At 39.5% G+C, this 14757-nt stretch overlaps 1 protein-coding gene across 4 annotated transcripts in view; it reads right to left on the reverse strand.

The window, feature by feature from the left end:
- The window catches only part of kiaa0232 (KIAA0232 ortholog), a 133869-nt gene that overhangs the window by 77447 nt on the left and 41665 nt on the right, over window positions 1-14757 (reverse strand). For all 4 annotated transcript variants that reach the window (XM_059965242.1, XM_059965243.1, XM_059965244.1 and 1 more), the window contains exon 2: window positions 7975-8481. In XM_059965242.1, the coding sequence (XP_059821225.1) occupies window positions 7975-8118 (144 nt within the window). In that variant the 5' untranslated portion in view covers window positions 8119-8481. The remainder of the gene's footprint in view (window positions 1-7974; window positions 8482-14757) is intronic.

Genomic DNA, 14757 nt, shown 5'->3' on the forward strand with positions numbered 1-14757 from the left:
AGCTACACTTCATGGTGGACATGACAGCGCACCTGAACACAGCTCTTCAGGGGAAAGGACGTACAGCCCTGCACATGTTGGAGGATGTTTTGGCATTCGAGCGCAAGTTGACAGTGCTTGCCAGAGATTTACAGAAAGGCACATTGTCTCACTTCCCCAATTTGAGAGAGTTCAAACAAGGTCACGACATGATAAATTCGGAGTATTTACATTCTGCAATCATCGCAATGCAAACATCGTTTGGGAAACGCTTCTGTGAGTTCAGAGAGGAAAAAAAAACACATTATCCTTCCCGGTCACTCCCCTAAGCATCGATCCATCCCTACTGAATACGACTGCATTGTCAGGTGTGAGTCAACCTGACCAAGTATGATAAATATTTTAATTGCCTATTATTTTACGTATATTCATATGTTTTCATTGTTCAGTGAAATAGTCCTTTTATTTTTCAGGTTGACAGCTGGCTGACGTTATTTTTGGTTTGCTGCTGGCGGCAAATTTAAGTTTGGCGTTTTTCATAAATACAAGAAGGACTCAAATAGACGTTGAGTATTTTACTTGAAAGTAACCTTCAACCCAACGTCTTATTTTCGGAGTTCAAAATGTTTTTGTTGCATGTAATTTCGTTTTCTCTGCAGGAGCTCATCAATTTCATAAATGCAACACATTATAGTTTGTTTATACATAGCATAAAGGCAAAACAAAACGTTGTATGCAGTGTTATTTCATTTTAAATGTCATACGGGTTTTGCGGCTCCCAGTGTTTTCTTTTCTGTGGGAAACGGGTCCAAGTGGCTCTTTCAGTGGTAAAGGTTGCTGATCCCTGTCTTAGGCCTACATGCTTTCAGACGTTTCTAATCTTCTGCCCAAGTCGAAAGAAAAGAAGACGGAATGTCCAGGGTGGATAGGGTTCTTCAATAGTGCTGGCTGTTTTACTGAGGCAGCAAGAGGTCAGGACAAAGTACACAGAGGAGAGGTTGGCTTCCATGATGTGCTGAGCTGTGTACACAACTCTCTACACTTCTTGCAGTCACAGGCAGAGCAGTTCCCATACCAAGCCATGATACACCAATAAAAATTGGTGTTGGTCAATGGGGCCTTGCCAAATTTCTTAAGCCTTCTGAGGAAGCAGAGGGACTGTTGAGTTGTCTTAGCTGTGGCGTCCATGTAATTTATTACATGTTATTAGTGATGTTATTAGTGACAGGTTATTAGTGATGTTCGCAACTAGGAACTTGAAGCTCTTAACCCTCTCAATTTAAGCACCGTTGATGTTGATAAGAATATATGTATCATGTTCCTCCTGAAGTCAAAGTTCATGACCAACTCTTTTGCTTTGGTAAGGTTGTTGTCATGACACCAAGTTTCTAAATTCTCTTCCTCCTTCCTAAATAGACTCATTGTTATTTGAGATTTAGCCCATTATGGTGGTATCATCTGCAAAATTTTAGATGGAGTTAGAGCAGAATCTGGGCAGACAGTTGTGAATGTACTGGGAGTAGGTTATGGGGCTGGGGAAACAATTGCACGGAGCTCCAGTATTGACAAGTAATTGCTGCCTAACTTTACTGACTGCCATCTATTGATCAGGAAGTCAAGAATCCAGTTGCAGAGGGATGTGTTGAGTCCCAGGTCTTGGAGCTTGGTGACAAGTTTGCTTGGATTATAGTTTTGGAGACAGAGCTGTAGTCAATAAACATGATGCATGAACCTTTACTGTTTAGATACTCTAGAGATGAGAGTTCGGTCAGGGAAGTACCCTCTGTCAAAGACCTGATTTGTTGGTAGGCAAATACTTCTGGGTCAAGGTTGTCTGGGAAGCTGGGGTAAATGCATACCAAAACCAGCACTTAATAATGACAGATGTCAGAGCCACTGGGCGGTAGTCATTAAAGCGCTTTGTTTTTCTTAGCTATGAGGATGATGGTGGTCTTCTTAAAGCAGGTGGGAAACTCAGATTGAAGCAGGGAGAGGTTAAAAATGTCTGCACATACCTCTGCCAGCTCATCTGTACAAGCGCTAAGATTAAGGCTAAGGACTCCATATGAGCCAGTTGTTTTCCACTGATTCACACCAAAAGACTGATCTTACATTTGCAACAGTGAATGTACATTCAGATGCACTGCAGGCTGTTGGGAGTGGGAGCTAACATAGCAATCCCTTTCTGTTCAAAATATGCATAGAATTTGTTAAGCTCATCGGGAAGGAATAATCTAACTTTTTTTGCATAATATATTTGAACTACTATACTAATGCAATATTATTGCGTAAAAAAACAAGTTGCTGGAGGAACTCAGTGGTTTAGACAGCATCTGCTGAGCCAAAGTCAATCACAGGACTCTGCAGAGTGGTGGCCAGCTCAGCGCATCTGCAGATGTGAACTTCCCACTATTCAGGACACTTACATTGGCAGGTGCCTAAAATAGGCCCAAAGAGTCATTGGGAACCTGAGTCACCTCAACCACAAAGTGTTCCAGCTGCTACCATCCAGGAAATGGTACCATAGCATTAAAGCCAGGCCAACAGGCTCTGGGACAGCTACTTCCACAAGTGAATCAGACTGATTAATTCATGATGACACAATTGTATTTCTAAGCTATATTGACTGTTCTGTTGTATATCTTACTGTACATACTATTTATTACAAATTACTATAATTTGCACATTAGGACAGAAACAAAGATTTTTACTCCTCATGTAAGAAATAAAGTCAATGCATTTCTAAGTCGACTACTGCTTACCACCACCGATGCTACCTGACCCGCTGAATCCTGCATATGCTCCAGCAGCTTAATTTTTTTTGTTCCAGATCTCACTATTTGTAGACATTTACATCTCAATATTAATGCAAGCTTATTTCTTAATCAGACCTCCTGCAGAAGCAATGGCAATAGCACTCACATCTACTGTGATGAAATACTGGGTTGGTTTCCTCCAGGTTTCTTCCACTTTCTAAAAAAATGTACAGGCAAGTAAAGTGTAGACATACTATGCTGGCCCCGGAAGCATAGGAACACTTTTAGGCTAGCCCTAGCACATCCTTGGACACAAAATATTTTGCTTTACATTTCAATGTATATGTGGCAAATAAAGCTGATCTTTATCTTTGAGAGATTGGTCATGGCTTGAATTAACTCCTGCCTGAGTAAAGACCTAGATCTGCTCCAATTTACAGCGGACACAATTGCACTGCTCTCCACTCAGCCTTGGACCACCTGGACAACAGCAATACCTAAATCAGGCTGCTATTTAACGATTACAGCTCACTGTTCATCATCCTCCGTCAGTACAAATCAACAAGCTTCAAAACCCGGACCTTTATACCTCTAGCTGCCACTGGATTCTTGACTTTCTCATCAGGAAACCACAGTCAGTGTGGATTGGTGATAACATCTACCCCTCTCTGACAACTGACACCTTAAGGATGCGTGCTTAGTCCATTGCTCATTGGCCACCAACAGCAGCTCGCCAGAGTCGTCTGTCCTAGGCCAGTCTTTCAAATTACTCCAGGTCTCTAGGCGAAGATCTTTCCTCTCCCAGGGATGAGATTCCTGGAGCTTCTGTTGGTGTTTCTGTAGCTTTGAGTTTTTACAGGATGGGGTTGCTAACCTCATGACCAACCGTCCTCCTTTCACAGCCTGGCTTGGGACCATCATGGTGGAGTTAGTTCACTGATGTAGGTGAAAAAGGCAAATGGTATGTTGACATTCGTAGCAAAAGGATTTGAGTACAGGAGCAGGGAGGTTCTACTGCAGTTGTACAAGGCCTTGGTGAGACCGCACCCAGAATATTGTGTGCAGTTTTGGTCCCCTAATCTGAGGAAAGACATTCTTGCCATAGAGGAAGTACAGAGAAGGTTCACTAGATTGATTCCTGGGATGGCAGGACTTTCATATGAAGAAAGACTGGATCGACTAGGCTTATACTCACTGGAATTTAGAAGACTGAGGGGGGATCTTATTGAAACGTATAAAATTCTAAAGGGATTGGACAGGCTAGATACAGGAAGATTGTTTCCAATGTTGGGGAAGTGCAGAACGAGGGATCACAGTTTAAGGATAAAGGGGAAACTTCTTCATACAGAGAGTGGCGAATCTGTGGAATTCTCTGCCACAGGAAACAGTTGAGACCGGTTCATTGGTTATATTTAAGAGGAAGTTAGATATGGCCCTTGTGGCTAAAGGGATCAGGGGGTATGGAGAGAAAGAAGGTACAGGGTTCTGAGTTGGATGATCAGTCATGGTCATACTGAATGGTGGTGCAGGCTCGAAGGGCCGAATGGCCTACTCCTGCACCTATTTTCTATGTTTCTATGTACTCACTCTAAACTCATTACTGTGTGGCTAGGCACAGCTCAAACAGTACCTATAAATTCTGCAATGACACTACAGTTGTTGGCCACATTCCAGATGGTGATGAGGAGGTGTACCCTGTACTCAACATCAACGAAACCAAGGAATCAATTGTGAACTTCAAGGAAGTCAGGGAAATACACAAATCCTCATTGAGGAGTCAGCAGTGAAAGGACAAGCAGATTCAAGTTACTGGGCATCAACGTCTCAGAGTATCTATCTTGGGTCCAACAGATTGATGCAATCACAAAGGTGGTACACCTGCAATTATACTTCATTAGGAGTTTGACGAGATTTGGTATGTCACTAAACACTCTAGCAAATTTCGATAGACGTACAGTGGAGAGCACTCTGATTGGTTGCTTTACCAGCTGGTACGGAGAATCAAATGCACTGGATCATAAGAGGTGGAAAAGGTTTGTAGACTCAGCCAGACTTTTGTGAAACTTTGCCCCATCCCCCCACCACCGCTGAGGACACCTTCAAAAGGTCTGCCTCAAAAGATGGCATCCATCATTAAGAATCTCACAACCTGGGACATACCCTCTTCTCATCACTACCATCAGGGAGAAGGTACAAGAGCCTGAAGACCCACATTCAATGTTTAGGAACAGCTTCTTCCCCTTTGCCATCAAATTTCTGAATGGTCCATGAACACTACCTCGCTATTCCTCTTCTGCACTAATTATCTATTAACTTAGCTTATAATTTTTGGTGTCTTGGACCATATTGCTGCCATAAAACAACAAACATCATGTCATATGTCATTAATAATAAGCCTGATTCTCATTCTGACTAAGGAAGACAAAGAGCCACATGCAATCCTTGACTTGTTTCATTGCTAAATTTAAGGGGTGTATCGTCACTTCTATGGCAGATGAAGACAGAGGCTCTGAGATCGACAGCGGTTGTTACCAGGTCGGCGCAGTCACTCTTCATAGAAGGACTGAACTTGTATGACCGCTCTCCTCACTGGTGTCAGGAGGATGCTTTCAAAATTATTAAATATATGTAATTACTGGACTGTAGTTTATATTGGTTTATACTGGTCTGCTGTGTTACCTTTTTTCTTGCTGATTGGCAGGTGGGTGACATTTTACTTTTTGTGCAGGGGAGGGGTTGGACACTTGGGGTCTTGTTCTTGGTGTTTTCTGTGTGGGAAAATTGTTAGTTTTTGTGTGAGAGAGAGGGGTAGGGTATTGATGCTATTGGTGTTATTCATTTTTACGATGGAAGGGATGGAAGTTTAGGGCTTTAACGTTCTAGCTGCCGTTTTCTGAATAGGCAATCTGTGCAAGGGAAGGGGTGAGGGCTTAGGGAATGCTAGTTTTGGTTCTTTTTTTTATGTGGAGGTTTGATGTCTTTTCTTTCAACAAATCTCATGGTTTTATTTATTTCATGGCTATTTGAAGAAGACAAATATCAGTACATGCATACTTTGACAGTAAAATGCACCTCTGAACCTTTAGTAGGGCTTTAAAATAATAAAATTGAGGATGATAGAGGTCCTTCCCCAATGTACGAATGCCTAGTTTATGCACCATCCTTACATACAAGTAAGTGCGAGATACAAAGTATGGATTTGCAATCTACTGCAGGGCTACTCGTATATTATGTCATGTGGGAACTCAGTTTGCGGCCTCATTTTCAACTTGCAAGCAATTTGCAAACAGTTAACAGAAAAGGAATCCTACAATAGCCTGGGGACAACATATGTACAACTAAGGTGTCTACTTCAGGAGGGGATGCAATTAACAAATGCATCATGAGGGAGATAAAACATCTGAAGGAAGTGAATTCCCAAGCTGATTGTAGATAATAAAAAATAGCAAAAAATTACAACAGAAAATGCTGGAGGCACTCAGATTGCACCTCTGAAGAGAAAAAGACGAGTAACATTTTTATTCAATGACCTTCCCTCAGATCTGAAAAAGTGAGGTCACATGTATAGTTTTAATGAAGACACAGGAGACCACAGATGCTGGAATCTGGAGCAACATACAAAAAGCTAGAGTAACTCAGCAGGTCAGGCAGCACCTATAATGTAAATACAAAATTCTGCAGATGCTGGAAATCCAAAGCAACATATGCAAAATGCTAGACGAACTCAACATGTCAGGCAACATTTATGGAAATAAATAGTCAACATTTTGGACCAAGACTCTTCCTCAGGAAGTTCAACAAACTGTTGGAGGAATTTACTAGATCGTGCACTGGGGAAGACAGGAATTGTTGATGTTTCAGGTCAAGACACTGTATAAGACTATTTAAGATGCAAGATTTGGGGGAAGCAGGAGACAGAGTGGAGTGGAAAATGTGAATGTGTGATATGATGTCCACCAAATACAAATATGTTGCCGATCCAACTGACAAATGCTGATGAATGCTTGTTCATCACTACTGATCTCTGTGCAAGAGTGTAAATACAGTGAAACAAATGAGCACAAAACAATCACGATACAATAATACGGTAAATCTTTTATTTCCTCTATAGATATTAGCTAATTTAATTTTACAGGTGGACGACGTTACATCAAAACTACTGAGTTCTGACCCAAACAGGTTGCTCATCTAAAATTGTTGAACATAATATCGAGTCACAAGAACTGCAACATGCTGATATAGAATCAGAGTTGCTGAACATTGAGCTGACACTAAGGTTCATTGAAAAAATTCAGGTCAAATAAAATGTAATGCCTGGTTAAGGACATGGTTTATTGTATTACTGCTTTGCTGTTAGGTATTGAAAATCTCAACATCAGCAAAATCAAAGAGCTGAATATGAACTACAGGAGAAAACCTGAGGTCCTTAAGCCAGTCCTCAGAGATTTGAGGTGGAGAGGGTCAGTAACTTTAAATTCCTTGGTGTTATTTCCAAGTATCAGAGTACTGATCCTAAGACCAGCACATAAGTGCCATTATAAAGAAAGCAAGGCAGCACCTCTACTTTCTTACAAGTTAGCACAAATTCAGCATGTCATATTGCTTGATTTTTGTATTTATCGCTCTTTGTTGGTGTGTAGCTTTTTATTGATTGTATTTCTTTGTTAAACTGTGAATGTCCTCAAGAAAATGAATCTTAAGGTACTATATGGTGACATAAAGTTAAATAATATATTCTTAGACCTTAGGAGCACAAAGTAAACATTCTACTTCGAAGATTTTCCAGCATTCATTAAGACAATTCCGTCTTAAGTAAAGAAAAAAATATTAACCTCTTTAGAAATCTTCAAAGGTTCTCTTCCCCTTTTCAGGAGAGATTCCCAAATTTCAGTGACTCTTGTATGAAGAAGTCATTACTGACATTGCAGAAACAGCTAATGGAAGTCAACATTAACAGGTTCATACTCCAGCCAAAAATGAAGAAATCAGTCCTCTAAATAATGAAATAAATTGTTTCATCTTTGTTCATGAGAGGTTGCAGAAAATATAAAATTATGTAAAGTATGTACTTCAGGAAGCACTTGTAAAACTACAAAACAAATATAACATATGGTGAAAAGAATATTAAATCCCACAATTACTTTTCTTTCATAGTGAAGGCAATTCCTAAACAAATCACTTGCAACTCTGAAATCTGTATTATAACTTAATACATACTTTAAAAAATTACCTTACATACCTGTTCCTGCAAGTCATAGTCATAACTGTCATGGAGCAGAAGACTGAGGACATAGCGAGTGTAGATCATGGCATCAATCCCACATTTCTCTAACTCTTGTCCTAGCCAGGTCTGCACTGGACCCAAAGCTTGAAAGAGAGACATTTCAGGAGCAGATGAGAGGCTTTGGCAGAAGCTTGAAGATTCCTCAGATGGTCGGCCTTCCACAACAACTGCACAGGTTGGAAGCGTAAAGGTATGCTGTAGGCATTCTTAAATCTTGCAGCATTTTCCTGATATTGAAAAATTATCTGGAGTTATTCACTCCGGGTGTAATGGTCGACCAATTGCTTGGACTACCATTTATACTGGCTGCAAACAGTCAATAGATGGAAGTTTCATTCCACTGGCATGGCAGATGGCGAGAGAGGATCTCAATTAGCAAAACACTCTCCTGTGCTTGCAAACTTTCAGAAAGATTAGACACCTTTCATGGTTCTGTTACTGCAGGACTACTTGTGGTAGAGCCTGAAAAATATGATAGAGGTACAAAAGTGTATTACTATTAAAAATTCTAAATGATGGACAACTTACATATTGTAATTATAATTCATCGTTAGCCAAATTATTTACTAAATTGACCAACTTCTGTATATTCCATGTAATTTGTCATCATGTGGCAATGCACTTCTACAATGGACTACATCACAAATGATTTGGTTTTAGGTTATGCTACTGGGAATGCATTTCTACAACTAATCAAAAATGGACAACATCACAAACGATTTAGTTTTAGGTTATGCTACTGGGAATGATAAAATGGAATCGATTGTCATCCAGAGCTAATCAAGGCAATTTATAACATTTTCAACATATTTCTCTTCACTTGAGAAGATTGGAAATTGCTGAAATATTAAAATTCCCTCTCATCTCCCTTGGCTCCCACAGCATATGAACTCATATATGCTTGATCTGACAGTCTATTTTTAATAAACCTTAATGCTTTTGCCCGATTCAAATATTCAAGGCCCAGCTGTAATCACCTCAAAACGTGAAGAGAGGACAGCACATCGCATATTGTGTTACCAGGGGTAATCCAATTTTATTGGCTCGATTTCTCAACTCCGTGCATTTTTAAGTATAAATTTACAAAAACGCAAATTATATGGTGAAACAGATTAACACTTTTGTTATTGAAAAAATCTCATGGCTCAAAAGTAACAAGTAACAATATAGGATGTGGTTTGATTTTACCTAGTACCAGCATATTGGTGAATTTATCCACGTTCATGTTATGCTGTGCATCCACAGTATAATTTGATAATATAGATACTGAATGCTAACAAATGTGTCAGGTTTGTGTAAAGGACTAATTAGGGATTTTGTTGAATTTTTATAACAAATGAAACAGAAACCTCAGAATAACAAAAAAAATGAGGACACCTACTATTTAGTACACTGGTATCCTGCCTAAAGTTAGGCTGCGCCCTGCTGATTTAAAATAACAGTCCTCTCATCCAAACACACTAGCACAACCCACTCCCTATCTACACCCCAACTTTGAAAATAAAATACTTCCTGGGACTAGACATTACTAGGGAAGGTAGTGTGAACAGCACTAAAATGTGGGGTAAAGGTGCACTGTGGCCTGGCATGATGAGTACAAGCCATAGCTGGGAACTAGCAACACCTATTCTACAGGCTGTCAGTACATCTTGGCTCAACAATCTCACTCAACACTACCTACTGGATGAGATGTAAGTCGTTATCTTTCATGACCGTCACAGCTTTGCTCAGTGCAAGACTTATCTACTGTAACAAACTTTACAGGAACCCTTTCCATACTGAGCAATGGGGTAATTCCTCGTTAGATATGTACCAGGTTTTCACACAGCAACACACACAGTGGGAATGGGAGGTATTTACACCAGATTCCTGCTACAGGAGCTCTGAAAGTAACACATCTTTCTGCATACAGTAAAATGCAATCACAATCCCTCAGTGATGATGCAGTATGCCTTATCGCTCCTTAAAACACATTCTATGCACCTCAAAACATTTAAGAATATTTGATTCACTAGAATCAAAAGTGATTGGTTTCATCACTCCCATCTCCCCTAATTACACAATTATAACACATAATTTTAAGATAGTCACATTTTTTCTGAAAATATTTGGAAAAGAAATGACCAGTTTCTCAAGTAATAGCTCATCAATAAGTATGTAGACGTTAAGTTCAATCTTCCCTAAAAAAAAAATTAACATTCCACATTTGACCATTTTCTGTAAATAGATACTAAAATATTTAGTTTATATCAGTTGAACCAGTGGGCTGCTTAACATTCAGATTACATTCTCCTATTACAGTCACAGGTTGATCAGCAAGACCCCAATTCTTCTTGCCCATGCTGAAGAAATGATCACATACTACCAAACTGTGTTATTACCCTATATCCAACAAGTATGATCCATCCCTTATCTATCAAGGAAAATTACTCATTTTGTCAATCTTCCTCATTCAAGGGTGATGAGAAGCAATTTGATTTTGTCACCAAGAATTCTACATCATAATGCGAGTTATAATGTGTATTTTACTGCAGCAATATAGGTTGCATTGAAACTGGTTGGGGCCTATTAAAGATATATTGGCTGGTCTGCTCCTGGCAGAACAATCATTTTGTTGAACAATGCATTGCCTGAGAAATTCAGCTACACAAGTTCAAAGCTGCCATGCAATATTGAAGAGGTCTTGCACACTCACAGATCCCTCCTTTTATCCACTTTGCCACTGCAAAGACCTTAAAACTCATGAAGTCAGTCAGTCAGTCTAGGATTGTGGCTGCATTGAAGGTAGTTGTGAGGAAATGGTAGGGCAGGTGGAGGGCAGGTAATGGAAGGCACAAAAATCCAAAAGACATTCTCAGTTGATATAAAAAAAAATCATGTGATCTGGTTATTGCGGTGGGGTAGGTATTGACTGACAGTTAAAAGAATGGAAAGAATGAAATCTGTGCACCAGAGGTAAAGGTTTCATGGTGATATATCACTTCGCTTTTCCTGAGATTTGCTCTATTATAGATTAGTTACAATTTCTGTACAGTTAGTTCAGTTTCACTCTAAACAATACCTCATCACAAGAATTGAACTTCACTGAGGAAAAGCACTGGAATTACCTCTCCCTAATTCTAAGTTTTCTGCCTGGAGATGAAAAATAATGAAGTTTACAAGTATGTGAGCTTTCTCCACATTCGAAGAACTATAATGGCATTTAACTTTCATGTTTAACTATTGGTAGAGAAGGAAGCCATTTCACCACATAGTTGTGGCAGCTCAATGAAAGTGTATCCACTATACTTTATTCCCACTTTATAATACCCTTCTAAGGTTTTTGCAAATATATGTGGGTTTTACCCACATAATTCACATTCCCTGCATAAATTTCATGTCCATCACTATTCCAGCAGATCATTCTATCTTCCAAGAGTCAAAACCACTTCCTTTATCTTTTCATTGATTATGCGGCCTGTAATTAAAGAAGATCATCATTTTCCTCTTCATAGCATCAGTTTCTACTATTTTAATCACATACTGTGCTAAGTAAATCCCTTTTGGTCTCAATACATTCATTCTCAAGTAGAGAGTTGCTAATAAATAAGTATGTTGAGCTTAACCAATTATTTCTATATATTTATCCATCTCATTTTTTTTGGACAACATTCCTCCTTCATTAAATGTTTGTTCTCTACATTTCTCTGCATTGTCATGATATCCTTCTGCCAATCTGCTAGCTTTACAAATAGTCCTTCCACAATTAGCCACAGTCACTTCTTTTGACCCATATTTAAGTCCCAAAATAGTCTTAAGTTATTCAGAAGTTTCATGTAACTTAATTTTACCTTTTAAAATGTACAGATCAACACTTACTCACAAAATTCCTTTAAATTTAACGTATACAATCTGCTTTTTAAATATTCAGATTAGCCATTTTATAAATAATGCTGAACACAGATTATATCTTGTTTTCACACTGGATGGTTGCCTTCATTCCCTGATAGGATCACTTGAATTGGGAATGCACCTATTTTGGATGCCATTCAGCCCAATTTGGTTGAAGAGCGTGTTGATGTCAACAAATTGGTCTCTTGCTCCAATTTCCTTTCCAATTTAAGCACCTTGATGTTGAGTCATTGTTATCCATGTTATTTTTTATAAAATGTTATCATATGACTTGCTTGGTTTTTGTAATTTCCCAATAATTCTTCCAGAAACACACCTAGTTGACACCTTAATCATCACATTTATGAGCAGTAGCAATTATGGTATTGGTCAAAAAATAGTCAGGCTTTCTTATTTTTCTGAACTAGTTCCTCTCATCACAGAGAAATTGCAATCCCTTCACCCCCCAAGTACTTGAGTATACATACATGCACACATGCCTGTCCAAGCACACATACACACACAAAATTACAATCTTTGATAGCTTTCATTGTCAAATATAAAGTGTATGTGAGAACTACCACTGAATATATTTGCATGTAATGCAATCCTCAAGACTTGTTAAATTGCCAAATGGAATTGGATGAACCCCGATTCAGGAGGCTGAGATGTTGACAGATAGGGCACATAGAGAGGTAGCTACACCCAAGGTGCAATCCCATGCAGAGTACCCAAGGTCATTCCACTTAGGATACTACTGAGGGGCATGACCTCGCAGAGAAAAGTCACAGTGCTCAGGTCTCTGGGAATGAGTCTGGCTCTCTGACTCAAGGTGAAGGGGGAGAAGAGTCAAGCTGTGGTGACTGGGGATTCGTTAGTTAGGGAAACAGAAAGGAGGTTCTGTAGATAAGATCAAAATTCTGTGAATAACAGTAGATGGTATGATGCCTCCCGGGTGCCAGGGTCCAGGACATTCTGGATCAAGTCTGCAACAACCTTAAACGGAAGGGTGAGCAGCCAGCAGTCATGGTTCATGTAAGTACCAATGATATAGGTAGGAAGAGTGACAAGATTCTACAAAAAGATTTTAGGGAGTTAGGTGCTAAGTTAAAGAGCAGGACATCCAGGATTACAATTTCAGGATTGCTACCTGTGCCACATGCTAGTGAAGCCTGAAATAGGAAGATCATACTGTTTAACACGTGGCTAAGGAGTTGGTGTAGGAGAGAGGGTGTCAAGTTTTTGGATCATTGGGCTCTCTTCCAGGGAAGGTGACCCGTAAAGAAGACTGTTTGCACCTGAAATGGAGAAGGACTAATATCTGAGCGGGAATGTTTGCTCATGCTCTATGTGACAGAGTGGGATGGAATAAAGAGGGGAGGAGTGGCATTACTAGTCAGAAACAATTTCACTGCAGTACTCAGTCAAGACAGAATAGAGAACTTGTCTAATGAGACTTTGTGGGTGGAACTGAGGAGCAAGAAATGTATGACCATGTTAATTGGACTAAATTATAGACCACTCACCAGCCTGCAAGATTTAGGGGAAGAAATCTGTAGCGAGATCGAAGATTTTTGCAAGCATAAGATTCTGACAGCAGGTGGTTTCAACTTTCCAGATATTGACTGGGACTCCCATACTGTAAAAGGGCTGGATGGGATAGAGTTTGTCAAATATGTTCAGGTAAGTTTCCTGAATCAGTACATAAGAAGATCCAATGAGAGAGTATGCGATACTTGATCTCCCAATAGAGAATGAGACACGGCAAGTGACAGAAGTCTGTGTTGGGGAACATTCTGCATCATAATACCATTAGTTTCAAAATAAATATGGAAAAAGATAGATATGGTCTGCAGGTTCAGATTCTAAGTTGAAGAAAGAGCAATTTTGATGGTTATCAGAAGGATCTAGCAAGTGTAGATTGGGACTGCTGTTTTCTGGTAAAGATGTACCTGGTAAGTAGGAGGCCTTCAAAAGTGAAATTTTGAGAGTACAAAGCTTGTACGTGCCTGTCAGACTGAAAACTAAAGGTAACAGGTTTAGGAACCTTTGTTTTCAAGAGCTATAGAGGCCTCGATTAAGAAAAAAGGTGTATAACAGATAGGAACAAATGAAGTACTTAAGGGAGTATAAGAAATGCAAGAAAACACAAGAAAGAAATCAGGAGGGCTAAAAGAAGGCACGAGATTGCCCTAACAGATAAAATGAAGGAGAATCTCAAGCGATTCTACAGACATGTTATGAGCTAAAGGATTGTAAGGGACAAAATTGGTCCTCTGGAAAAGAATGGTAATCTATCCTTAAGAGCCAAAAGAGATGGGAGAGATCTTTAATGGATATTTTGCATCTGTATTTACTCTGGAGACGGACACAGACTATAGAAGTGAGGAAAAGCAGGAGTAAAGTTATGGAACCTATAAAGATTACGGAGGAGGATGTTTGCTGTCTTGAGGCAAATTAGGGTGGATAAATCCCCACAGCCTGACAAAATGTTCCCTTGAACCTCATAGGAGGCAAGTGCAGAAATTGCAGGGGCCTTAGCAAGATATTTAAATCACCCCTTGCAACAGGTGAGATATCAAAGAATTCTACTGGTTAAGAAAGGCTCTAAGAATAAACCTGGAAATTATAGGCCAGTAAGCTTGACATCAGCAGTGAGAAAGTTATTGCAAGGTACTCTAAGGGCATATGAGTTTTTGTACAGACGTGGACTAATTAGAGATAGTCAGCATGGCTTTGTGTGTGTTAAGTTGTAACCAACCAACCTCAGATTTTTAAGAAAGTTAACAGGAAAGTTGATGAAGGCAAGGTTATAGATGTTGACGACATGGACTTAGCAAAGTCCCACATGGGAGTCACTCAGCATTC

This window comes from Hypanus sabinus, chromosome 3 (assembly GCF_030144855.1).
Source record: "Hypanus sabinus isolate sHypSab1 chromosome 3, sHypSab1.hap1, whole genome shotgun sequence".
In the NCBI taxonomy this organism is placed as follows: domain Eukaryota; kingdom Metazoa; phylum Chordata; class Chondrichthyes; order Myliobatiformes; family Dasyatidae; genus Hypanus; species Hypanus sabinus.